Genomic DNA, 25,193 nt, shown 5'->3' on the forward strand with positions numbered 1-25,193 from the left:
TAATAGACCGATAATAAAGAGAGTTCCAAACCAACCTGTCTACCATTAACAGATCGTTTTCAGTTTTCCCCTCCCCATTCAGACCACTCACAGACTGTCTTATCAAAATTCTTCCTTAATTGTTACACAGATACAATAACGTCTGCTTTGGGCCTTTAATAGTTTATCTAGAACTGGACTTCGACAGACAAACTGACCAGGACTTTGTGCCGGCCTGTGAGGTTGGGTGGCTCACAGAGGAGCTGTGTGTCAGAGACGGTGAGGGAACAGGGTGTGTCCCCGATCAGAACAGTGTAGTTCAACCTGGCCCCTCCAGATGCCGAGGGCACCAGGTTACGCCCCTGCAACACAGAGAGGGAAACCCCACATCCGTCAGGTCAGTAGATAGAACTCCTCATCTTATGACAGTACTGCTACAGAGTTATGGGCTGCTTTAGGTTGGGCTGGGTGGTCCCACCTTGAGTATGATGGGAGAGCCAGGTTTCTGCTCCAGCACCCCAGACAAGCTGAGGGGCTCTAGGTAAGGGTTGGGGTAGTAGATGAAACTGGTGCTGTTGTAGGTGAGCAGGGCCTGCACGTTGTTGAAGACAAAACCAAACTCCTCCACGTGTTTCACTGACTCCTGCTCCGGTGTGTACTCTGCCTTCAGGGAGGGAGCAAAGCAGCTTATCGTGGTGGTGTTGAGCACCTTACACACCTGGGGAGAGATCCAAGGACAGAGACAGACAAGAACAAAGAAATAATTGTCAACACTTTCGAAATGACAATTAGAATTGGCCACCATTTCTCAGGACTAGACAATATACAGGACAGTGGAAAGAGATACAGTAATATGTTATCAGTGGACAGACTCACGTTGACAGACTCGTGACCGGCATACTTGACCCTGACCCTCGGCTCCTGCACCACATCTAGGTTGGTCCCCGTCACCATCAGGGTAGTGTGTCCACTAGAAAACACAACACATACACCATTTTACACCTCCGTATTGGCCACTGAATAGGTGATCCAGGAGATAAACGGCAGTTTCCTCTTCCTGTCGTCATCAAAATCATCCAGATTTGAATTGTACTTTTTTCAGCATAAATGCATCTTTAGTACCAGGAAAACATTGAACTGTTCTAGCCAGTTAGAGCCAAGTGGAACGGTTCTGCTAGCTGGCTTCCTGTTTATTCATCTATCAGGTATCCAAGACTGGCATTTCCTGAATGCTACCTGATTGTGTTATATGTATTAACACAAACAAACTAACCCTGTTATCACTTGGTCTACATGTAGAGCTCAGAATAAAATGAGACCGATCTGAAGAGAAGAGAGAAACTAAATGGAAAAGTGGAACATCTGTCTAGTTAGCTTGAGATGGATCCAGTCATTCCCACACTTCTAAGGATACCTAAGCTTTGGTGGCCACATGGTGTGACTGCACACAGATGATGAGACGATGGGACTTTAATTATAAGTCTGTGAAATCCTCTGTCAGTTGACTTAGTAGAAAGCCACTAGCCACTCCACTGCACAACTTCTCCCTGGCTGGCTGTTTCTGTGTCCTCGAGTCACACCCCGCACTGCACCAACTATCATGCATAATCTTTGACAGGAAGGCCAGCAGAGCAGGTTGCTGTGGTGCCTTGCATCTTCACTCACCTTATCCCTCAGTAATATACAGCTGAACCAAATGGGGAAAAACATCAATAGTTTATTCAAATATCAGTTTATTCTTTGCTGGGGGGGTTACTGTACCTAGTGATGCTCCACTCTGGCTCGATGCGCTGGACTGTGGGATCCTCAATATACTCAAAGCTCAGGTTTCCTGGCACCTTGGCCAGATCCACAATGAGGCTGACCTGCACCAGGCCAGCGCCAGTCACAGAGGGTGCCGAGAAACACACAATCTCCGACATGGTCCGTCTGGGAAAACCAACAGGGAATACCAACAGGGAATACCAACAAGGAATACCAACAGAGAATACCAACAGGGAAAACCCAACAGGGAAAACCAACAGGGAATACCAACAGGGAAAACCAACAGGGAATACCAACAGGGAAAACCAACAGGGAATACCAACAGGGAAAACCAACAGGGAATACCAACAAGGTTAAATTCCTTTGATTCTGTCTGTGCCTACTCTTTACCGCATGGGAATCTTAACTCTACTACAGTGAGTTATGCACATTACCATGCAGGGCGAGGGAGCATTACTGTCTGCCTCTTCCTCAGTAGAGACACGTTACAGAGGAAAAGTGGTAATTAGAGGATTTATAGCTAATGGTTCCTCTTCTTCACCCTACTGACTCTCACAACAAGGCCTTTTTGATCTTTAAAGGTCCAATACAGTCTTTTTTTTCTCATTGTCAAATAGCAACTCTTCTGGGTAACAATTAAGTACCTTCTGGGATTGTTTTAAATTAAAATGGTCAAAAATAAACATAAATGGCTTCTTAGCAATTTCCCAATAAATCATTTCTTATTCATTTTCTTGGTCTACTAACTAAATTAATGCCTGTTGCTGTTACCAGGCAGGCCAAAACTCCATCCCACCAATTTCAGGGAGTATTTTCAAACAGCTCTTAAACTAAAAGAGCATTATCATAATAAATCCAACCTCATATTGTGGAAAAATACACTGTATATACAAAAGCATATATACAAAAGTATATATGCAAATGAGAGGATTCAGCTATTTCAGCCACACCCGTTGCTGACAGGTGTATAAAATCGAGCATATAGCCATGCAATTTCCACAGACAAATATTGGCAGTAGAATGGCCTTACTAAAGACTATGGCATCCTCTGACTTTCAATGTGGAACCGTCATAAGATGCCACCTTTCCAACAAATCAGTTTGTCAAATTTCTGCCCTGCTAGAGCTGCCCCGGTCAAATGTAAGTGCTGTTATTGTGAGGTGGAAACTTCTAGGAGCAACAACGGCTCAGCAGCGAAGTGGTAGGCCACACAAGCTCACAGAACGGAACCGCCGAGTGCTGAAGCGCGTAGTGAGTAAAAAACGTCTGTCCTCGTTTGCAACACTCACTACCGAGTTCCAAACTGCTTCTGGAAGCAACTTCAGCATAAGAACTGTTTGTCGGGAGCTTTATGAAATCGGTTTCCATGGCCGAGCAGCTGCACAGAAGCCTAAGATCACCATACAAAATGTCAAGTGTTGGTTGGAGTGGTGTAAAGGGTGTCGCCATTGGACTCTGGAGCAGTGGAAACGCGTTGAAATAGTTCAACAGAAGAATCTGGGAAAATCACATATTTAACTGCACAGGACCTTTTAAAATTGGACTTTCATCAAGTCCCCACTTTTATATAAGGATCTTTGTAGGAGCTTCTGTAGAGGGTTCTCTTTTGGCCTTCTCCTCTGCACTCACCTGTACAGCTCACAGGTCTGGTTTCCAAAGGTAACATTCAATCTGCTACCAGCACCCAGGTTCTCCCCCACGATGGTGACCTTAGTTCCGCCAGACTCAGGCCCTCGGCCAGGGGTCAGTCCCACCAGGTTAGAGGTCTGGGAAAAGAGCATTTTCTCAATATTCCACATGGCATGTTACTTTGTCAACTCTGTTGTCGATGGCTCATATGAGAATGAGAGTCTATGAGAACAAACTGTTCCAGAGCAATAATATTGAAGTAGAGAGATGTGTACTATGTATGCATATCATACCACAAAGGAGTAGAGCTGGGAGGACTGAGTTTGTAGTTCTGGTCTACATTCACCAACACACAGCTGGACTGGACCAGGTGCCCTTCCCTGAGACGTAGAGTCCATCTCACACACAATCCTGTCAAGTCACAGACACACAGAGAGAGAGAGAGAGAGAGAGAGAGAGAGAGAGAGAGAGAGAGAGAGGGGAGAGAGGGAGAGAGAGAGAGAGAGAGAGAGAGAGAGGGAGAGAGAGAGAGAGAGAGAGAGAGAGAGAGAGAGAGAGACTACTGTATGCTTATTGTTATTGTTGAATGTATGGTTATTTTGACACTTGGTTATTGTTGTCACTGTTGTCCTGTTGACAATTTCGACATTAATAAGCTTTGGCAATATGTACATTGTTACGTCGTGCCAATAAAGCAAATTGAATTGAGGGAGAGGGAGAGAGGGAGAGAACTTTGCTGTACACATTTTTCAAGTGAACAGAAAGTGCTATTTTCTGTTGGTCTCTCCATTCAATGTGATTGTGGCAGACTTTCAAACTAGTGGTAGGTCAATATGGAAGGCCATCGTTCTTCCTAATGGAAAACCAATAGCACCAATAGAATAGCAATGTTAAACTACACCCCATCTCTACCACCCACCATTACCTCGGGCACCATGGCAACAGTGTGTTCTCCATACATTTGTTAGCGTGTCAGGTCAATAAGATAAAGTATGCAATGAATAAGTCATTATAAAACTGACCTACAGTAAAAATAATGGTTGTAATACCATGCTTTAAAGCACTGTGTGGGGCCTAAATGAGTAGTCCCAGAAATGTCTTAGGGATTAACCTTTCACCTGACAATAACAGGACCCAATGAATCCTCTTCTTGCCCCCCTCTGCTATGTCGGGCGAGTTTTCCAATTTTCTGCTGGCATGTTTCTTTATACAAGGATATAAATAAGGTGCCCTCAGCCATAGACCAATTGAATGACATGGCTGTGAGAGAAACCCATGGCTAACAGATTGTCCCTGCAGTCAGTGACATGCAGCGCATTTCAATTACAGCGGTGCCGTCAGCCTCACGAAGACACACAAAACAGCTCTGCTCTCCACTCCTCAGTACACTAAAGCAAGCCTGCTGCAAACTGTTTATCTCTATCTCTATCATTGGTTGTAATCTTTGTGTGTATGTGTGTGTGTGTCTTTGCGTGTAAGTGCCTGAGTTTGTGCATGCATGTGTGTCTGGGTGTGCGTGTTGGTTCTTACTGTTCTGCAGTGATGTAGCCCTCTTCCTGTGGAGTGCAATGTACCCCTGCCACCTCCACGTTCCCCAACAGTTCTGAGAAGGACAGGCCCAGGTTCATTCCCTGTATGGTGACCAGTGTCCCCCCCTCTGGAGGCCCTGCCACTGGACTCACCTACAGGGAGGAGACAGTGGCATGGAGAAGTGCGAGACTTAGAGCACTTCAGAACACTGTATATTAGTGTTTGAAAGTGAGAGGATAAAATAATAGGTAGAAAACATATCAATCAGAAATCATGCGGTTCAAATAGAGCCTTTAAGTAATATTCCATGCGTAGGCCCTGTAGCAGCACTGCATCACTATGTACAAAGATAATTATTCAGAAGCTCTCCTTAAAATGGCTTGACCACACAAACACCCCTGAGGTCTGTAGTGCAGCTCTATCCCTGTTCCCAGCAGCAGGCAGTAGCAGTCCGGGTCTGAATCAATTCCCTCCCAGACTGCCACTGAAACACTAATAATGTGACAGGGACTTCAAAGGCTTGCGGCTCTTTGAAGTGGGAGCATTAGTTATATGTCTGTCTGACCCACTGTGTCTCTTGTAATAAAGAAGGAGTTAGGGCCAAAAAGACTCACAAAATAGGCTGCATAGTGCACGGCTCATGGCTGCATTCATTTGGTTGCAGAGATAACGTATGTGGCACTCGCTGTGTCTCGTAATAGTCCTTCCTTAATTGTGTTCTACTGATTTGAAGGAGGATATGATGCTCATGTCTAAGGACTGATCCCAGTGTTTTTACTGGTTATTTCTGAGAAGGCCTCTTATTACTAAGGCCCTATGATGGATAATGATGAAGGTTAAAGTAGAGGTTTGCAGGAAAAGGTAAGGGTCTCACTGATTAACTAACCTCAGTGATGCGTGGGTTGGTACACTTGACATTCCTGCCGGACAGGTTGAGCCAGCGGCTGGCGTAGGGGCTGATGGGTGAACAGTGCTGCTGCATGGTGCAACGGCCTTCTCCACTGCACCAGCCACACTGGAACTTCCTCTCGGCCCTCAGACACATGCCACAACTGTCCCGCTGGGCACCACACTTATACAGGTGCACTGTGGGATAGAGGAGGACCGCAGTTGAATTATATTCAGTGCGTGTATATTTCACAGTATTTAGATATTGAATGGCACTATTCTACAACCAAATACATAATGGAAAGAGTTCTAACAGTCAGAAACCAAAAATGGTAAACACAAAAGTTCACCCTTCACTCTCACAGCACAAATGATTGGCCTTAATAATAACACAGTAGAGCGTGAGTGCCATGTGAACTTTATCTGAAGGCAGAGGGAAAGCTTTGACGTGGGCTAGACCCCATTCATCCCAACAGAGTGACTGTTTTCCACTCCTCAGCAATTGCAGGCAATGATGGATGGCACAGGCACCTTTAATCTTCTCGGGATTGTCGATGATGAAATTGCCGTTCCAAACGATAGAAAGGTCCACCGCCAGGTCACTGATCTTTACACCCTCATAGATGTACTGAGAGAGAGAGAGAGAGAGAGAGAGAGAGATAGAGAGAGAGAGAGAGATGAGGCTTTTAACCACCTGTCATTTCTGTGATCACTATCTGCTCCTCTCCCCTGGGACTTGCCCATATTGGGACAGGACTCTGTGGGGACTAGAGAGGCTGTTCATTGGACGTGAGAGAGGAGAGTGAGGTATAGATACATTAAAATGTCATGTAGTCTGTGTAGCCCTGTCTGCCACTCTTCCTCGTCTCCACTAAAACTTGAGTCTCAAGGGAAGCACAAGGACCTAGATGTATGTATGTTTGAATGACACGGACATGTTAGGTTTCAGACATAATTTAGATGTCTGTTTTAGTCCTTCCACTGCAGACAACCTACTTCTTATTTTATCGAGACACCGCATGACAGATCATTTCAGTGGGATGAGATCAGATTCAGATAACGCTCAGACTACCTCAGATGTAATTCACTACACTAGAGATAATGGTCCTGGACAATGCACAGCCAGGTTGAGGCTGGTCTCGGCGGGAGTGTTAGAGAGGGTCACACAGTGCGTACCGAGCTGTTCTGACACTGCACACTGGAGCTGTTAAAGCGCAGGGCGGTGACGCGGTGGTTGTTTCCCTGGACGTGGAGCACACACTCGTAACCCCGCTGGCCAGACTGGGGTTGGGGAAGGTTCCGGGCCCTCAAGGTGATGGGTCTCACCTCCCCTGCTGGGATCAGGATCTCTCCAGAGTGCAGCAGCTGGGGGCAGTCCTGTAGAACGTACGCCAGGAGTCAAAGGTCAGACATCAAAAAGCTTCTATCAAGGTCCATTCAATTATAAAGAAAGATTAAACACTGGTTAATGTAAACATGTGTTAATGTGTATTATAGAGACAAAATTGTTCATCTAGTGTTTGTTAATCCATAGCCATGCAGCTACCTCTGAGGCATTGACCCGGCCCTCCTGAAAGGAGCAGCTGGAGGGGTTGTGAGTACACAGGTTGCGGTATTTACACCAGTGGCAGCGGAAGGTACTGTTCACACAGGACAGACACCTGCAGGGCAAAGACAGAGGGAGGGACAGATGGACACGTCACAGACATCATATGACCAACCAGCCAACAGACATCCAAATGCTTCCAGACTCTGTGGCCAAACACATGATCTTAGTATGTCTCTAATGATCCATCCAAGATGCAGTGCATGAAGAGAGCATAGTTATTTTCCTCAACATTATACCACTAGCGCATCATTTTAATACAGCAGTGTTTCAGAAAGGCCACGAGCAACAGTAAGTCAGTATGTTCTGTAACAGCTCTGTATTAATAGAACTGGCCTGCCAGGCCGTTTCAAACACAGGATAATTAATCACGGAGGCTGATGTGATGCTGCTGTGCTGTGTGAGGCAAAAAAGGGAGGGGAGAGAACGGGGAGGCTGTTTAGACTGACATATTAATCACACTATAGACCAGAGAGGGTCGCTAGCTGCTAATGGACACCTCATTCTGATGAATTGGATGTGATGAGGCTTTGTACTGCATTTATATTATAGTAATATGCTAAAGTTGACCTGAATGTACCTGCCAGAGAGCTACACTACTTCACCAAAAGTATGTGGACACCTGCTCATTGAACATCTCATTCCAAAATCATGGGCATTAATATGGAGTTGGTCCCTCCTTTGGTGGTATAACAGCCTCCACTCTTCTGGGAAGGCTTTCCACTTGATGTTGGAACATTGCTGCGGGGACTTGCTTCCATTCAGCCACAAGAGCATTAGTGAGGTCGGGCACTGATGTTGGGTGATTAAGCCTGGCTCTCAGTCGGCATTCCAATTAATTCCAAATGTCTTCGATGGAGTTGAGGTCAGGGCTCTGTGCAGGGCAGCCAAGTTCTTCCACACCGATCTCGACAAACTGATTCTGTATGGACCTCCCTTTGTGCACAGGGACATTGTCATGCTGAAACAGGATAGCACCTTCGCCAAACTGTTGCCACAAAGTTGGGAACACAGAGTCCTCTAGAACGTCAGTGTACGCTGTAGTGTTAATATTTCCCTTCACTGGAACTAAGGCCCCTGCCCGAACAATGAAAAACAGCCCCAGATCATTATTCCTCCTCGCACTATGCATTGAGGCAGGTAGCATTCCCCTGGCATCCGCCAAACCCAGATTAGTCCATCGGACTGCCAGATGGTAAAGTGTGATTCATCACTCCGGAGAACGACTTGTCACTGCTCCAGAGTCCAATGGTGGCGAGCTTTACACCGCTCCAGCCGACGCTTGACATTTTGCATGGTGATCTTAGGCTTCTGTGCGGCTGCTCGGGCATGGAAACCCATTTAATGAAGCTCCCGACGAACAGTTCTTGTACTGACGTTGCTTCCAGAGGAAGTTTGGGACTCAGTAGTGAGTGTTGCAACCAAGGACAGATGCCTCTGTACTCAGTGGTTCCGTTCTGTGAGCATTTTCTGTGAGCATCTGTGGGCTACTACTTTGCGGCTGAGCCGTTGTTGCTCCTAGATGTTTCCACTTCACATTAACAGCACTTACAGTTGATTGGGGCAGCTCTAGCAGGGCAGATATTTGGCAGACTGACTTGTTGGAAAGGTGGCATCCTATGACGATACCACGTTGAAAGCCACTGAGCTCTTCATTAAGGCCATCCTACTGTCAATGTTTGTCTATGGAGATTGCATGGCTGTGTGCTGGATTTGATACACCTGTCAGCAATGGGTGTGGCCGAGATAGCCGAATCTACTCATTTGAAGGGATGTCCATTTACTTTTGTATATACTCTACTGTTCAAAAGTTTGGAGTCACTTAGAAATTGTAGCTGGAAATGGCTGATTTTGTATGGAATAACTTCTCAGCAATCATCACTCCTGTGTTCCAATGGCAAGTTATGTTAGTTAATCCAAGATTGTCATTTTAAAAGGCTAATTGATCAGTAGAAAACCCTTTTGCAATTATGTTAGCACAGCTGAAAACTGTTGTCCTGATTAAATAAGCAATAAAACTGGCCTTCTTTTGACTAGTTGAGTATCTGGAGCATCAGCATTTGTGGGTTTGATTACAGGCTCAAAATGGCCAGGAACAAATAACTTTCTTCTGAAACTCGTCAGTCTATTCTTGTTCTGAGAAATGAAGGCTATTCCATGCAAGACATTGTCAAGAAACTGAAGATCTCGTACAATGATGTGTACTACTCCCTTCACAGAACAGCGCAAACTGGCTCTAACCAGAATATAAAGAGGAGTGGGGATGCTATTTAATGACGCTGCCAGGGTCCTCCCACTCCTCTTTCTATTCTGGTTAGATCCAGTTTTTGTTCCACAAATAAGGTTCAAGAAAACTTAAAGCTGATTTACCTAACTCAGTAGAGACCAAAGGAATTTCCATAGTTAGCCATCCCTAAGACCGGGTATGGTAACTAATATGTCTAAAGTTTAGTTATGATGGTAGGTACAGTGGGACTTTTTGTAAAATAGCTTTATAAATGATAACGTAGCAATGTACCAACCTACATGACATCAAAGAGGACCAACCAACTTTCTGGTAGATGATGCAGTGATGAGTACTAAAATTGTCACCTGTAATAAAGCGCAGTGCGCTATGATAAACTGCATAATCTAGTTGATGATCCCTGATGTACACTGTTCCTCAGGGAACCATTCTAGAAACACTAAGTAGAACCAAATAAGCTAACAATGCGGGGTTGACTGCCTAAGGTTGACCTGAATTTAGAGGTTACCTACCTGCCTGTATGAGGTTGTACTCTACTATCTATTGAATGGATCAGATCATGTGTGGGCCGGGGGGTGTTGTACTCACGTGTGATGCATGCTGCAGTTATAGAACTTGACCTCTGTACTGCCCAGCATTTGACCTGTCTCCTTAGAGTTCAGACGCAGCTCCACACTCAACCAGTCTGATAGATGGGGGAGGGGGGGTGGGGGGGTAAGGATACATCTGATTTTGAGTATATTTATGTATTTCCAGGTTTTTGGTTATACAGTGCTTAACTTTATTCAGGCTGTTGGTCCTCTGAAAAAGAGGTCACATCTGTATCACTGAGGAACACAGAGAAATAGGTTCTATACTGGAGCTATATCCTTTCTCACCTTGTCCTTCAGGTATGTGTGGGACCTCCTTGCCAGATGGGGACAGACACATGACTCTGTTGCCGTTGACATGACCCTCCATCTCCGCCTGCTCTCCAAAGGCACAGCTGATCCCAGCTGAGAGGTCAGGCACGTTGCTCACCTCCAATAGGAGCTATAGCAGAGGAGGAGAGAGGGATAGCTGGTTTGGAACTGTCTGGTCTGTCATGAAAAACTCAGGACCACGTCACCACCATCAACTCAAAACATGTAAGAATCAGTTTGATCAGAAGTAAAGAACGAATGGTTAAGACTTGACTCACGGGAACACTGTGTGCTGACACAGCGATGCTGTCTGGGTGAGCGATAATTTTCACACAACGTTCGATATCAGTGGTGAACCGGAAAGGCTCCTCTGCTCTCTGACACCGGTCTCTTCTGGCACACCTATGGATGGGAACCAGGACATTATTCAAAATGTTAAGGGACATCGTAACAACATTGCTGCAATGTCAAAGCAATTGAGGTCAACTAAGGAAAGTGAGCCCATATCAGTGTGATTGGATTGTTCTGGATTGTTGTAAGATGGGATAAATTGTGGATAAATTGTGTTTTATGTTGGGGTTATATAATCAGTCTCTAAATGAGAAATTGTGATAGCTTGGGACGTGGCGATTTAGAAAATGCACACAAACACACAAAAAAAGCATTTAAGACATTGAGAGGATCTCAAGGTTGCATCTCTCAGCGATCACGCTTCCTCTTGACGAGGATTTGACAATAGAGCGTGTCTCTCTTTTACATTTGTAATGCCCACTGCGGGATGAGACGGTGCTTAATGAACTCTCAGATGTTGTCGAGGGTGACATCTCATGAGAGCCTTCAAAGCGCACAGAGACCTCAACTGTAATTACAAGACAATGAAGGCAGAATGGATGGTTGTTGTTCCTACCGTCTCCTTGATACAGCCTGTACCCACAGGGAGAATAGACACTAACTTCTTGGCCTCTCATTAATTGAAGTGCCTCTGGACAGGCATTTCATCCCAGACGCCCTTTCATTCCCTTTTATCTCATCTCCCCCTCCATGTCATGTCTGATAGAGCTGTTTGTTCTCCTGTCCTAGCCCCTTAGACATTAACCCACCACACACACTCTTCTGTAGGTCACATGGGGTTTACCTCCACATGCTTTGGGTGGGCATATACAGTGATTGCATGTTGCATTTTCTAACTCCCTGTTTTACTCTTGAGAGACAAGTTGAGTATTTAATTCAGGCAGTATAAGCTATATAGTGAATAGTAGCTCATGGAAGTAGCATGCATACAGGAATAATACTGGGACTTGGAGTGGAAACTGCACTAAAGTAAACAAATGACGAATAAAGTACCAAAACAAAAATATAAATGCAACATTTTACGGAGTTATAGAGTATGTAAGGAAATCAGTCAATTGAAATAAATAAATGAGGGCCTAATCTATGGATTTCACATGTGTGGGATTAAAGATACCTTAAAAAATATATATAAGGGCGTGGATCAGAAAACCATTCAGTATCTAGTGTGACCACCAAATGCATGATGCAGCGCGACACATCTCCTTCGCATAGAGTTGATCAGGCTATTTATTGTGGCCTGTGGAATGTTGTCCCACTCCTCTTCAATGGCTGTGGGAAGTTGCTGGATATTGGCAGGAACTGGAACATGCTGTCGTACACATCAATCCAGAGGATAACAAACATGCTCAATGGGTGACATGTCTGGTGAATATGCAGGCCATGGAAGAACTGGGACATCTGTGAAGAGCACACTTCTACAGCGTGCCAGTGGCCATCGAAGGTGGGCATTTGTCCACTGAAGTCGGTTATGAAGCCGAACTGCAGTCAGTCAGGTCAAGACCCTGGTGAGGATGATGAATACGCAGATGAGCTTCCCTGAGCTCATCAGCTTCTCTCAATCAATCCCTATCCCAGTCTGCTGTTCCCACATACTTCAAAAGGGCCACCATTGTTCCTGTTTCCAAGAAAGCTAAGGTAACTGAGCTAAATGACTATCGCCCCGTAGCACTCACTTCCGTCATCATGAAGTGCTTTGAGAGACTCGTCAAGGATCTTATCACCTCCACCCTACCTGACACCCTAGACCGTCTCCAATTTGCTTACCGCTCAAATTGGTCCACAGATGACGCAATCGCAATCCCACTGCACACTGCCCTAACCCATCTGGGCAAGAGGAATACTTATGTAAGAATGCTGTTCATCGATTACAGCTCAGCATTTAACACCATTGCACCCTCCAAACTCGTCATTAAGCTCAAGACCCTGGGTCTCGACCCCGCCCTGTGCAACTGGGTCCTGGACTTTCTGACGGGCCGCCCCTAGGTGGTGTGGGTAGGAAACAAGATCTCCAACCCGCTGATCCTCAACACTGGGGCCCCACAAGGGTGCGTTCTCAGCCCTCTCCTGTACTCCCTGTTCACCCATGACTGCGTGGCCATGCGCGCCTCCAACTCAATCATCAAGTTTGCAGACGACACTACAGTGGTAGGCTTGATTACTAACAACGACGAGACGGCCTACAGGGAGGAGGTGAGGGCCCTTGGAGTGTGGTGTCAGGAAAATAACCTCACACTCAACATCAACAAAACAAAGGAGATGATCGTGGACTTCAGGAAACAGCAGAGGGAGCACCCCCAAAATCACATTGATGGGACAGTAGTGGAGAAGGTGGAAAGTTTTAAGTTCCTCGGCGTACACCTAAAACCCTCACAAATATTTACAGATACACAATCGAGAGCATCCTGTTGGGCTGTATCACCGCCTAGTACGGCAACTGCCCTCAACCACAAGGCTCTCCAGAGGGTAGTGTGATCTGCACAACGCATCACCGGGGGAAAACTACCTGCCCTCCAGGACACCTACAGCACCCGATGTCACAGAAAGGCCAAAAAGATCATCAAGGACAACAACCACCCAAGCCAATGCCTGTTCACCCCGCAATCTTCCAGAAGGCGAGGTCAGTACAGGTGCATCGAAGCTGGGACCGAGAGACTGAAAAACAGCTTCTATCTCAAGGCCATCACTGTTAAACAGCCATCACTAACATTGAGTGGCTGCTGCCAACATACTTACTCAAATCTCTAGCCACTTTATTAATTAAAAATTGGATGTAATAAATGTATCACTAGTCAATTTAAACAATGCCACTTTATATAATGTTTACATACCCTACATTACTCATCTCATATGTATATACTGTACTCTATACCATCTACTGCATCTTCCCTGTGCCGCATGCCATCGCTCATCCATATGTTTAAATGTACATATTCTTATTCATCCCTTCACATGTGTGTGTATAAGGTAGTTGTTGTGAAATTGTTAGATTACTTATTAGATATTAGTGCATGGTCGGAACTAGAAGCACAAGCATTTCGCTACACTCGCATTAACATTAACAGTTTCATCAGCTGTCCGGGTGGCTGGTCTCAGACGATTCCACAGGTGAAGAAGTCAGATGTGGAGGTCCTGGGCTGGCATGGTTACACGTGGTCTGCGAATTTGAGGCAGGTTGGGCGTACTGCCAAATTCTCTAAAACTAAGTTGGAGGTGGCTTATGGTAGAGAAATGAACATTAAATTCTCTGGCAACAGCTCTGGTGGACATTCCTGCAGTCAGCATGCAAATTGCATGTGTTGTGTGACAAAACTGCACATTTTAGAGTGGCCTTTTATTGTCCCCAGCCCAAGGTGCACCTGTGTAATGATTATGCTGTTTAATCAGTTTATTGATATGCCACACCTGTCAGGTGGAAAAATTATCTTAAGCAAATGACAGGGATGCAATCAAATTTGTGCACAACATTTTTGAGAAATAAGCTATTTGTGCATGTGGACAATTTCTGGGATCTTTTACTTTAGCTCATGACACATGGGACCGAGATTTTACATGTTGCATTTATATTTTTGTTCAGTATAATTAGGATAAATCTATTCTGTGTTTTGCTAGTCAAGTAGGATGATAAGAGTACACTCCAAGAGCTGCAATTTAGATAATGATGATCGTAGAGATTGCTGAAATGCAAATGCAATATAATACTGCATATTAAATCCTTTCTGAGGTCTGTTTCAGTAAATTTTCAGAAACACTGCCTGGGTTTTAATCTTCTGAATCCCTTCTGGTCTGTCCTGTTCTATTACGTAAGCTAACATGCCGGTCAGACAATTAAGATGTAAGCCCAGTCTCTCAAAGACCAAAATGTTATAGAGTCTGCAGCAGCCCAGTGGGTTACCCTGTCTACTCCCTGTAATCCTTCTGTACTCTGTCCCCATTGTCTCATTCTGTCCCCCCATACCAGCAGTGACAGTTTGTCTGTCTGTATCTGTGTGCTCAATAGCATCATTTATTCATCTATTCAAGGGATTCTATAAACTCTTACTCCTTTTTTTCCATCTAAATTCCAGGTGTTGGTAAGTTATGTGATTGGTGTGTTAAACCAGGGCCATTGTGCCTTTTAAGAATAGTGTGGTAGTGGACTTACATGTTCTGCAAGACACACCAGCCACAATGAGGATCCTCAGAGCTCAGACACTCTCCGCAGGTCCCGTATTGCTCACATGCCTCCACTGGGACCTTGGTCACCTACAACACAACAGAGGAAGGCTTAGATGCAGCACAGAGGCCATGGAGGCTACAACATTCACATTCACATAGATATGAGTAGCATATGATTTAGAATAAGTGTAAAACATATTGCTCTATATAATTGCTTCATTACTTTTTTAGCTGGTTAATTGTGTGTGGTATGTGATAAATGTCATGTATCCATTGAAATAGTGTATTTCCTGTTGGCTTGACCAATGACACACGGTTTACATTATCTAAGGAAATTGAGAAAAGACTGGAGGTCCATGAAATCAGATTGATTCGGCTGATTGATTGTGGGTGTGTTCAACAGAGGAAGTGGCTCTGGCAAACAGGCTGAGGAAGGAGTAAAGCCACAGCAAAGATAAGCCTGATCTACATGGGTGAGCTCACAGCCTAGATCAGCCCACACACACACACACACACACACACACACACACACACACACACACACACACACACACACACACACACACACACACACACACACACACACACACACCTCCTCTCTGTGTGGACACCTGGCAAAGCATACGCTCCCATTAGTCGCTGTGACAGACGTTGCTGTTGAGTGGGCAGCGCCAGCAGCCAGTGCATACACAAACAGGTTGAAGCTCTTTGCTATTTTATACTTTGCTATTATTCTCCCCTTTGACGGACAATGCAAGCAATTTATTGTTGTAAGCAGTCACAAATGAAGAGTGAATTATGGATTAGAACGTCTCTGCTGCACTTGATAGCGTAAGTGGGTTCCCTCCCAGGTCTGTGTTAGCAAAACTGATTATCTGCCTCTTCCCGCAAAATCCGTTTTTATTTTTTTAAGTGTTCAGAACACAGTGCATTCCATTAGGAAAATGATTTTAGAATGGATGGACGGGCAAATCTGATGCAGGAGGAGTAATCGACTAAACCAACCCAACTCAGATCAGCCTCTTCTAAACTAGCTGAGAATGGGAAGGAGCAGACAGACAGAGTCTTGGTGTCACTGTGCCAACAGCGTGCCTCTGGTGCTGCGCGCCTCTGGTGCTGCGCGCCTCTGGTGCTCAGATGACGGGAGTTTATTTGTCCATCGGATTTTACCTGAGCATAAAGGCATAGCTGTGAATCACAATGAGATGAAATTGACAGCAGGACTTTTTTAGGACCACATTCTCCTACAAATGTACAGCCCTAGAAAATCTATAGAAATGTAACTCAAATTAATTTTCACATTGAAATCATTGGCAGTCACTTGATGAATGCTTCAGATTGTTATCTTTCTTCAACTGACCCTATCCATCAACCATCAGCTTATTATGTGACTAGTCGATCTGCTGGGAGGACAGACAGAGGTTGCTCTCCTCCCTGACCTGTTGTGTTCACAGCTGCTGACCCCTTGACAGGGATAACAAAAGGTTCAAGGACGTGTCAGGACAGAAGCCAGGACAGAGACTTAACCCTTCCTGTCCAAACAACCTCACACAATGTCCAACCAAACCACGCTCAACAAAATGCCCAGATACAAAGTATTTCCTCCTCTGCCTTTGTTCCTTGACGAGACGGGTCATGGCTGCCTTTATAACAGGGCTCTCCAACCCTGTTCCTGGAGAGCTACCCTCCTGTTGATTTCGCTCCAACCCCAGTTGTAACTAACCTGATTCAGCTAATCAGCCAGCTAATTATTAGAATCAGGTGCGCTAGATTGGGTTGGTGTGAAATCCTATAGGACATTAGCACTCCGGGAACGGGGTTAGAGAGCCCTGCTCTATAAGCACTACAGGCAGCCTATACTGTTTATGTACGATGTGTAGCCTGTATGATGATGTTACATTTCACCCGGGTTATAGCTATTGCCTTCAGGTTAATTATACTGACTAAAATGGGAATAAGAGGGGAATTCATTATCTAATGTGTCCTAAACAATGGTACTCTCAGAAATGGAGTTTGTGAAGCAGCAGATGTGAAACCTTTAGCAATTATTTCACATTTTACAGTGCAGCACTTGTAGAGAGATTGCCTTGTAGGCAATGCAGGTTGTATGCAGGTTGTATTCCCTCTGAATAAATAACTGTAATAACACTTGTTATGGACCAGCTTTAAACCCCTGACCCCATGCTACATCAGACCATTACAATTCAATGAAGAGTGTGTATGTTTGGACATTTTTTTTTACCTTGGCAAGTCAGGTAAACAAATTCTTATTTTCAATGACAGCCTATTTTCAAAGGCATGTTCAGGGGAAGAATGACAGATTTGTACCTTGTCAGCTCGGGGGTTTGAACTTGCAACCTTCCGGTTACTGGTCCAAAGCTCTAACCACTAGGCTACCCTGCTGCCCCAATACTTCTCAAGGTAAAGCAGGGATAGATAGATAGATAGATAGATAAATAATCAACCTGAGGACATCAAACAGATCCACTATTATAAAGCTGCTTGGTAGGATAAAAAAAGTACATTCTTAGACTACTTACACATACACACACACACACATATACACACACACACACTCCGTTCCTCTCCACTCTGCATCATCATGCTCGGCAGGAGACAGAGAGGCTCATTGTTATTCTGCGAGGGTCGCCTGATCGCAGTCAAATCTGTTTGTGCCTCGCTCCTCATTTCACATAATTTCTCTATTGTTTGGCTCAGAGAAATCCCCAAATCCCCATACTCTGGGATCGGCTGGGAAAGCAGGAAATCTGAGAGAGCAGCCCAGCAAGCCACTCTCCTCCTGGAATTCCTCTGTAAAGCTCTAGGAAGGTCTGATTGGAATAAGAGAAAGGGAGGAAGGCTTTACTCCTTTCCTGGTCCCTAGGGGCCAAAAGCCACAAGCAGACTGTATGATTCCAATATTAGGAGAGAGCGAGTGCATGGCCATGGGCTGGTTTGGTTGGTTACATGCATCCATGTTCTCATACTACAGTCCGAATGGGAAGAGTATCTCCTTGAACAACCAGGGCTCGTCAATAAGTGATGTCCTGTCTCTTCTAGTCTATCACACTCTAGGAAGTGCTTCCTTCATTTGTATCAAGAGACACTTATGTACAATGCCTGTGCCCGTTTCTCCCTCATTTCTCACAGACAACCTCATTTATTCCTTCACTTGATGTTTAGAGATTATTTCTAGACACATTAAAGAAATGTATGCCGCCTGTGTAGTTCAAACGCCCTCTGCCTCTTTGTCCATCAGTTTAGTTTAAAAAATATATTCCAACAGTTGGGAGACAAGTGAGTGTAGCAGTGATAGCAGGCCTTTTGGCCGTACTGAAATCTAATCCCATTACACAACGCCATGTGACTGTGCCAGAAAAATCACTTGATGGGAGTTGAAAGTGATTACCACTGTTCCCTCTTATCTCCAAAGAGTCCAGAGGATATCTGCCAACAACAACTGCTCTGCTAGCTGCTGTGATGCTGGCCCAACTGGAGAACACCAAAAAACATCCCCAAACCAATGAAATGTCTGGTTTTCAATGGGATGTGTGTAGCATGTAGATTAGAAGATACATCGAAGGCAAGTCATTTCTTTGGGATGTGTGTAGATGAATGTACTTGTAATGGTTTTCTGTGGGATGTGTGTAGTATGAGATACATGTTAGTCTAGTGGTTTCTATGGGCTGTGTGTAGTATGAGGTACATGTTAGTCAGTGCACATGGGTGAGTAATTAGAGCATCTGTCATTCTGTCTGAACATGCCCTGCATATTTTACACACAACCCAACATGGAGTGTACGTATAATATAATATAATCAGAGAAGAATAAAAAATGTACAATAGTATCACAATGTATGAAGGAGAGCACAAGATAAAATATTTTGGATCAAATTCATCTTTACTATTTTCAATTCTCGTTATATACCCTACATGGCCATAAGTATGTGGACACCTGCTCATTGAACGTCATTCCAAAATCATGGGCATTAATATACAGTTGGTCTCCCCTTTGCTGCTATAACAGCCTCCACTCTTCTGGGAAGGTTTTCCACTTGAACATTGCTGCGGGGACTTGCATTAGTGAGGTTGGGCACTGACGTTGGGTGATTAGGCCTGGCTCTCAGTCGGCATTCCAATTCATCCCAAAGGTGTTAGATGGGTTTGAGGTCAGGGCTCTGTGCAGACTAGTCAAGTACCTCCACACCGATCATGACAAACCATTTCTGTATGGACCTCCCTTTGTGCACGGGGGCATTGTCATGCTGAAACAGGAAAGGGCCTTCCCCAAACTGTTGCCACAAAGTTGGGAGCACAGAATCGTCTAGAATGTCAGTGTATGCTGTAGCGTTAAGATTTCCCTTTACTGGAACAAAGGGGCCTAGCCCGAACCATGAAAAACATCCTCAGACCATTATTCCTCTTCCACCAAACTTTACAGATGGCACTATGCATTCAGGCAGATAGTGTTCTCCTGGCATTCGCCAAACCCAGATTGGTCTGTCAGACTGACAGATGGTGAAGTGGGATTCATCTCTCTAGAGAACGCGTTTCCACTGCTCCAGAGTCAAATGGCTGCGAGCTTTACACCACTCCAGCCGACGCTTGTTCTTGTGCTGACGTTACTTCCAGAAGCAGTTTGGAACTTGTGAGTGTTGCAACCGAGGACAGACAGCACTCGGCAGTCCTGTTCTGTGAGCTTGTGTGGCCTACCACTTTGGGGCTGAGCCGTTGTTGCTCCTAGACATTTTCCCTTCACAATAACAGCACTTACAGTTGACCGGGAAAGCTCTAGCATGGCAGAAATTTGACAAACATACTTGTTGGAAAGGTGGCATCGTATAATAGTGCCATGTTGAAAGTCACTGAACTCTTCAGTAAGCCCATTCAACTGCCAGTGTTTGTCTATGGAGATTACATGGCTGTATGCTTGATTTTATACACCTGTCAGCAATGGGTGTGGCTGAAATAGTCGAATCCACTAATTTGAAGGGTGTCCACATACTTTTGTATATATAGTGTATATTATACACTTTACCCTGAGCCATAATAGTGTTTGTTAATCATCAATTTCTTTATTTTTCTTTGCATCACAACTTTGAACCCATATAGTACGTACATCATTCTGTTCATAGTTAAGGGTCTTGTTAACCTACAAACATTTGCTTCTGATACAGCAGGAAATGGGAGATTCCTCACCAGACTGTCAGACATGACGTAGAGAAAGTTGCGGTCCAGAGTGAAGGCCATGTCTCGGAGGATAGGACTGCCATCTGTCATCACGGTCAGGGTCTCATACTGCCCCCCGCCCTCAGGAGGCCCATCCACTCGGATCTGAAGGAGAGAAAGACAGACATGGGTCTGGTTAATTACATCTGTATGCTTGAATATGAAATAAAGGGATGGTTTTGACCAAACATACCTATGGATTACTGTGGTTTTAGCTTGGCTTTGTAATGCTGTCCCTACTCCAGGATTAGTTCATGCTGTTACTGGTGGTGGCATTTTTCTGGCTTGTTTTCAAGTAAACCAGACTCTAAAGATTTGACTTTGGCATGACTTTCAAACCACCATCTTTTTGGAGCTCATTAAAAGCATGCAGGCGGATAGGCTTCTACTTCCAAACAGAGAATTGAATTCCCTTCCCCTACCCCCTTCTGTCCACAGGCCACATTTTCATCAATACACAGAAAACACTGCCCTCATTAGTAGGCTGTATCAGACATCTGAATTGCTCCATACATCACAGTACATTATTATCACATCTACCCTGAGTCTTGACAGACAAAATTAATAAACCTTCAAGTTCAACACCCAAGAGAAAATATCCTCATTAGATGTACAATCTCAAATTTAATGGCTGCTAAGAAATCAAGCACAACAATATAATTCAATGTACTTTTTTAGATAAAGACAATAATCCTCTAAATACAGTATAAGAGAAGCCCATAATAAACAACATATCCTCCATTCTAGTTATCTGGACACTACAAATCTCCAGCACCAAGCTCAGGTTGGACTGCAGCAAATCTCCCTGCGTGCCAGGCCAGTACACACAGTCACTGGCAGACTCACAATGCTCTCTCAATAGACACAGCAGCAATCAATACAAACGGATTGCATGATTGGATCCCCTGGGCTCCAAAACTGCACCAATCAATCAACCCTTCCACCTTCCAGTCAGAAGTTCTCTCCTCCAAGCTGGGCTCCCCACCAAAAACAAAGGGGAGTACAGAGAAAAACATCTCTTGGGCTGAGATGGGAGAATCCTACAGGACAATCCCTCTGGGACAAACAGACCAACGCCTGTCAAGCAGCCCCACAGTCAGGGGATTCTCTCAGCAGGATCACCAGAGGATCACGGTGTCCACTTTGCTCCGTTTCTCATTTAACCAGCTCTGTCCACCATTGATTTGTCACGTTCAACCTCCTAACCAGTCACTCATTAGAAAGTTGTTCTCTTTAACTTCTCGTCTATTTAGTGGATCCCTGCCCCCCTTCCCTGTCTTCCCCCTCACCCTCGGACTCTCTTACCACAATCCCACACAAAGCGGAGTCGGCTTCCATTCCATTTCCCACACTCCATATTTCATAAATAGAAACCAAAGCTTGTATGCGTTCCCTTAGCAAAATGTTATCGTAAATAAATCCTAAATTGTCCATAGAGATATTTAGCAGGGCATTAGGAGGTTGACCAGGGGCCACCATGGTGGACAGGGTCCAATTCATGAGCTCAGATGAAATGTTGACCTTTTGACCAGCCCAGAGTTTGATTTCAATCCATTTATACATGGGTTTATAATCTAAAACAGGTTTGCCACGGGCTCTGGCCCTGTGGAACTACAACATGTCTTCAATCTGTATTTAAGCCCACAGTCCGTAATGAGAGAAGGAGCCTTTCACTGGTTTTATAATGAGCCTGCTGGTAGCTGCTGACATGTGCACAGTTTCTAGAAGCTGTCCTAGTTCAGCCAGAGTTTGTGGTAGAAGTAATGTACATGACGAAAAGTGGCTAGTTCACAAGGATCAACCGATGACTGCTGTCCTATCAACCTTAGTCATCTAATGAAGAAAATGTTTTGTCAACAGAACATATGAACCGCAAACCACAAATAATTTAATTTCAAGGCTCTTACTGTATGTGCACACAAAGATGTTCGCTCTCTCTTTGTGTGCTGTTGATTTTACTGGATAGAAGGACACACAGCAAATTTGAGATCAGAATTTAACACCCACAGTGTAAAAACTAACACTTTTCAAAGTGGCTGTGTTTGTTAGTGACAGACATGATTGCTGCATTCAATAACTTTTAGTCCTAATGCCTTCACCAAGTGTCTATCTACAGTAAATGGATGCATTTAAATGAACCGTTTATGACCATATATTATACATTTGATAAGGCCTTTAGTTATGGCTTAGTTATCCTCACCATTGTGGTCTGAAAATACTGGCTCATGGGCCACATCAGACTTTCAAGTCATAATATGCTGGTTTGTGAAGTGATTAGTAATTCCTATTAGAATCCAGCCAGAGGGAGAAAATCCAACAATTGGAATATTGTATCACTCACAACCTGCATTCAGAATGACTGCTATGGTGAAGGATTTAAAAACAATCTAAACTGGAATAACCATCTCAGTAACAGGTGCGATCAATCAAACCCCTTACAAATTGGATTAGTTTAGAAACGTTTTATTTATTTATCTTTGTATAGTATAAGATCAACGAATCAATCAATGTGCATGCAGAAACAAAGGTATTGAAACAAACTATTCTAAGAATCAACTTTCAACAAAGCATGCTGGCAAATATGATAATGAGGCCCCTCCCACATTTTGTTTCACTCAGAGAAATAGTTTAGTTTACCTGGCACTGTTTCCAAATACTAACTTTTTAGCATTTGTGGCACAAATCCCATTCAAGTCATGGCACCGATGTTAGCATTTTTCAAGAATCATGTGAAGCTCACCAAAGTCACTTATAGTCACTAAAATGTTAGCATTTGGAAACAGCCCCAGTTACTGCCAGGGAAACTAAACCAAATCATAGATTGCTGTCATACCTTGTCCATAGACTGTTTACAGGGTAAGGAAACCAATGTGTCATTTTCTAATTTGGGTGAGCTATCCCTTTAAATGTCCAAACTCACCTATAAGAGGAAATGCTTTTCACTCCTGAATCATATTTATACCTACAATGGTGTGTTTTCCTTTCTGATACTGATGGAGGAAATGAATCTTAACCCCCTTAGAGACCAACATTGGATACAAACAAGAAAGTCAAATAACCCAAATAACTATTGGAATTTCATATGATCCCACATAAATCTTAGTTATGAAAACAACCTGTTCCCCCCCCCCCCAGCTCTATTGGCATGGTTTGCTGCTTTTTTCAGCTTATTTTCATTGGTTGTTGGTCTGTGCTTCCATCCTTAAAACAAAAAACACAAAACCTAAGGCTAAGATGTCATTAAAAAAATTGCCTAATTGGGTAGTTTGAAAGTTGCAAGACAGCTACCCCGAGTCACATCTTTCTAATTTCTCCTCCTTTAACAATTAACATGCAGGATTGATTATGAGATTATTATGATCAATGAATCAATTTAAAAGGGTTCTAGAAGAGGTACACATTTCTGTACATAAATGTTCCTATAGTTTTCCATTTCCCTGGAGGTTTGTGTCAAAGGTGATCAGTTTACCGTACATGTCGTTGGCCTGCCATTCCCACTAAATGTGACCAGATGTGACTAGCATGGGCAAAGTGGGTTTAGTGTATCCTAACATATGGATAATAGACTGGGAGCAATCTCTTCAGCTAGCCTATAAGTTTTAGTCTAGTATCCACCCAGTGTCCCTTATTCCTTTGCCAGATACAGTATGGTAGTAGGGACACTAGCAACAAAAATTCATGATATTTTCCAAGCAACTCTTTCTAACTGACTGAAAATACAGTGAGATAAAGCCAGTACGTCTGGTAACCTTCAGGGTTGAACGGCTGTGTTTTGGCAAATTCTAGCTGACAGACTGGAGTGGACATTGATTAACCCGTATCCATCATGACTTTGGCTGAATGCTGATGAGGAGGAGCGTGTGTCTGTCCTGTTAAGACAGGATGGTGCTGTAGTGCTTAGTGTTTAGTGAGGTGGAGGTCTGTGTTACACACCTGCTCTAATCAGTCAGACATCTCATCACTGCTACTAAGAGAGCTGTATTGATCCCTGACATTGAACAAGCTGTATGTTAACAAATGCAATTGCCAAAGATGATTACTTACTAGGCTTACTGCACTCTAATTGTGTTTGTGTGTGTGTATGCTGTGCGTACGTGCGTACGCATGTGCTGTGTGAGAGGGCTCGTCTGATAAAGAAAAAAAACATACAGCGTGTGTGTCAGTGTTGGCCCAAAGGTATGAGGTTTGCTGAATGATCCCTGAGTTTTTCCCTGAACTTAACATTCTACATTGTGGCTAGCTTCCAAGCCCCCATAACACCATTTCTACGACATGACCACAGACTCATCTAGGTCTCTGTGTTTTCCCTTAAGAGCTTTTGGGTTCTCGTTCAGGGCCCTGCTTCCTGTTCTCTTGTTCCTGTCCTCCTCTTTAACCCCTCCTCCATTTCTTTTGTTTTGGTGGGGCGATTCAGGCACTCATCTGGACTTAATTTTCTTAACTGCTATTTAACGGATGCATCCTGTGTGTTGTGTGTGTGTGTGTGTGTGTGTGTGTGTGTGTGTGTGTGTGTGTGTGTGTGTGTGTGTGTGTGTGTGTGTGTGCGCGTGTGCGTGTATTTTTGCACGTGTGCATGTCTTAGCCTGCATGCTCATGGGTGTGTACTAAGTGCAGTACATGTTTCAGTGTCCTAATGCAAGCAGAACTCAGAAATGCAAGCAGAAACAGAGGATATATGGACATAGCTGCCCTTCTATCATGCATGAGAGTACTGTTCCGGACAACTGTGTGATAACGCTCTCCATAGCCCATGTGTTGTAAGACCTTAAAACAGGTTAACATTCACAACACCACAGGGCCAGACGGATTACCAGGACGTGTACTCAGAGCATGCACTGACCAGCTGGCAAGTGTCTTCACTGACATTTTCAACCCAGTCTGTAATACCTACATGTTTCAAGCTGACTACCATAGT

The 25,193-nt window shown here is 44.2% G+C and overlaps 1 protein-coding gene across 1 annotated transcript in view; it reads right to left on the reverse strand.

The window, feature by feature from the left end:
- LOC112254462 (plexin-A2-like) overlaps positions 1 to 25,193 on the reverse strand; it is a 59,398-nt gene that overhangs the window by 9,543 nt on the left and 24,662 nt on the right. The window contains exons 4-19 of the mRNA XM_024427079.2: positions 20,249 to 20,383; positions 15,036 to 15,136; positions 10,822 to 10,945; positions 10,520 to 10,673; positions 10,230 to 10,326; positions 7,337 to 7,451; positions 6,967 to 7,167; positions 6,322 to 6,418; positions 5,789 to 5,988; positions 4,903 to 5,054; positions 3,666 to 3,783; positions 3,373 to 3,509; positions 1,741 to 1,908; positions 856 to 949; positions 458 to 697; positions 198 to 341 (exon numbers count right to left, since the gene is read on the reverse strand). Coding sequence (XP_024282847.1) covers positions 198 to 341; positions 458 to 697; positions 856 to 949; positions 1,741 to 1,908; positions 3,373 to 3,509; positions 3,666 to 3,783; positions 4,903 to 5,054; positions 5,789 to 5,988; positions 6,322 to 6,418; positions 6,967 to 7,167; positions 7,337 to 7,451; positions 10,230 to 10,326; positions 10,520 to 10,673; positions 10,822 to 10,945; positions 15,036 to 15,136; positions 20,249 to 20,383 — 2,277 coding nt within the window. The remainder of the gene's footprint in view (positions 1 to 197; positions 342 to 457; positions 698 to 855; positions 950 to 1,740; positions 1,909 to 3,372; positions 3,510 to 3,665; positions 3,784 to 4,902; positions 5,055 to 5,788; positions 5,989 to 6,321; positions 6,419 to 6,966; positions 7,168 to 7,336; positions 7,452 to 10,229; positions 10,327 to 10,519; positions 10,674 to 10,821; positions 10,946 to 15,035; positions 15,137 to 20,248; positions 20,384 to 25,193) is intronic.

The sequence above is a fragment of the Oncorhynchus tshawytscha genome, linkage group LG07 (genome assembly GCF_018296145.1).
Source record: "Oncorhynchus tshawytscha isolate Ot180627B linkage group LG07, Otsh_v2.0, whole genome shotgun sequence".
Classification (NCBI taxonomy): domain Eukaryota; kingdom Metazoa; phylum Chordata; class Actinopteri; order Salmoniformes; family Salmonidae; genus Oncorhynchus; species Oncorhynchus tshawytscha.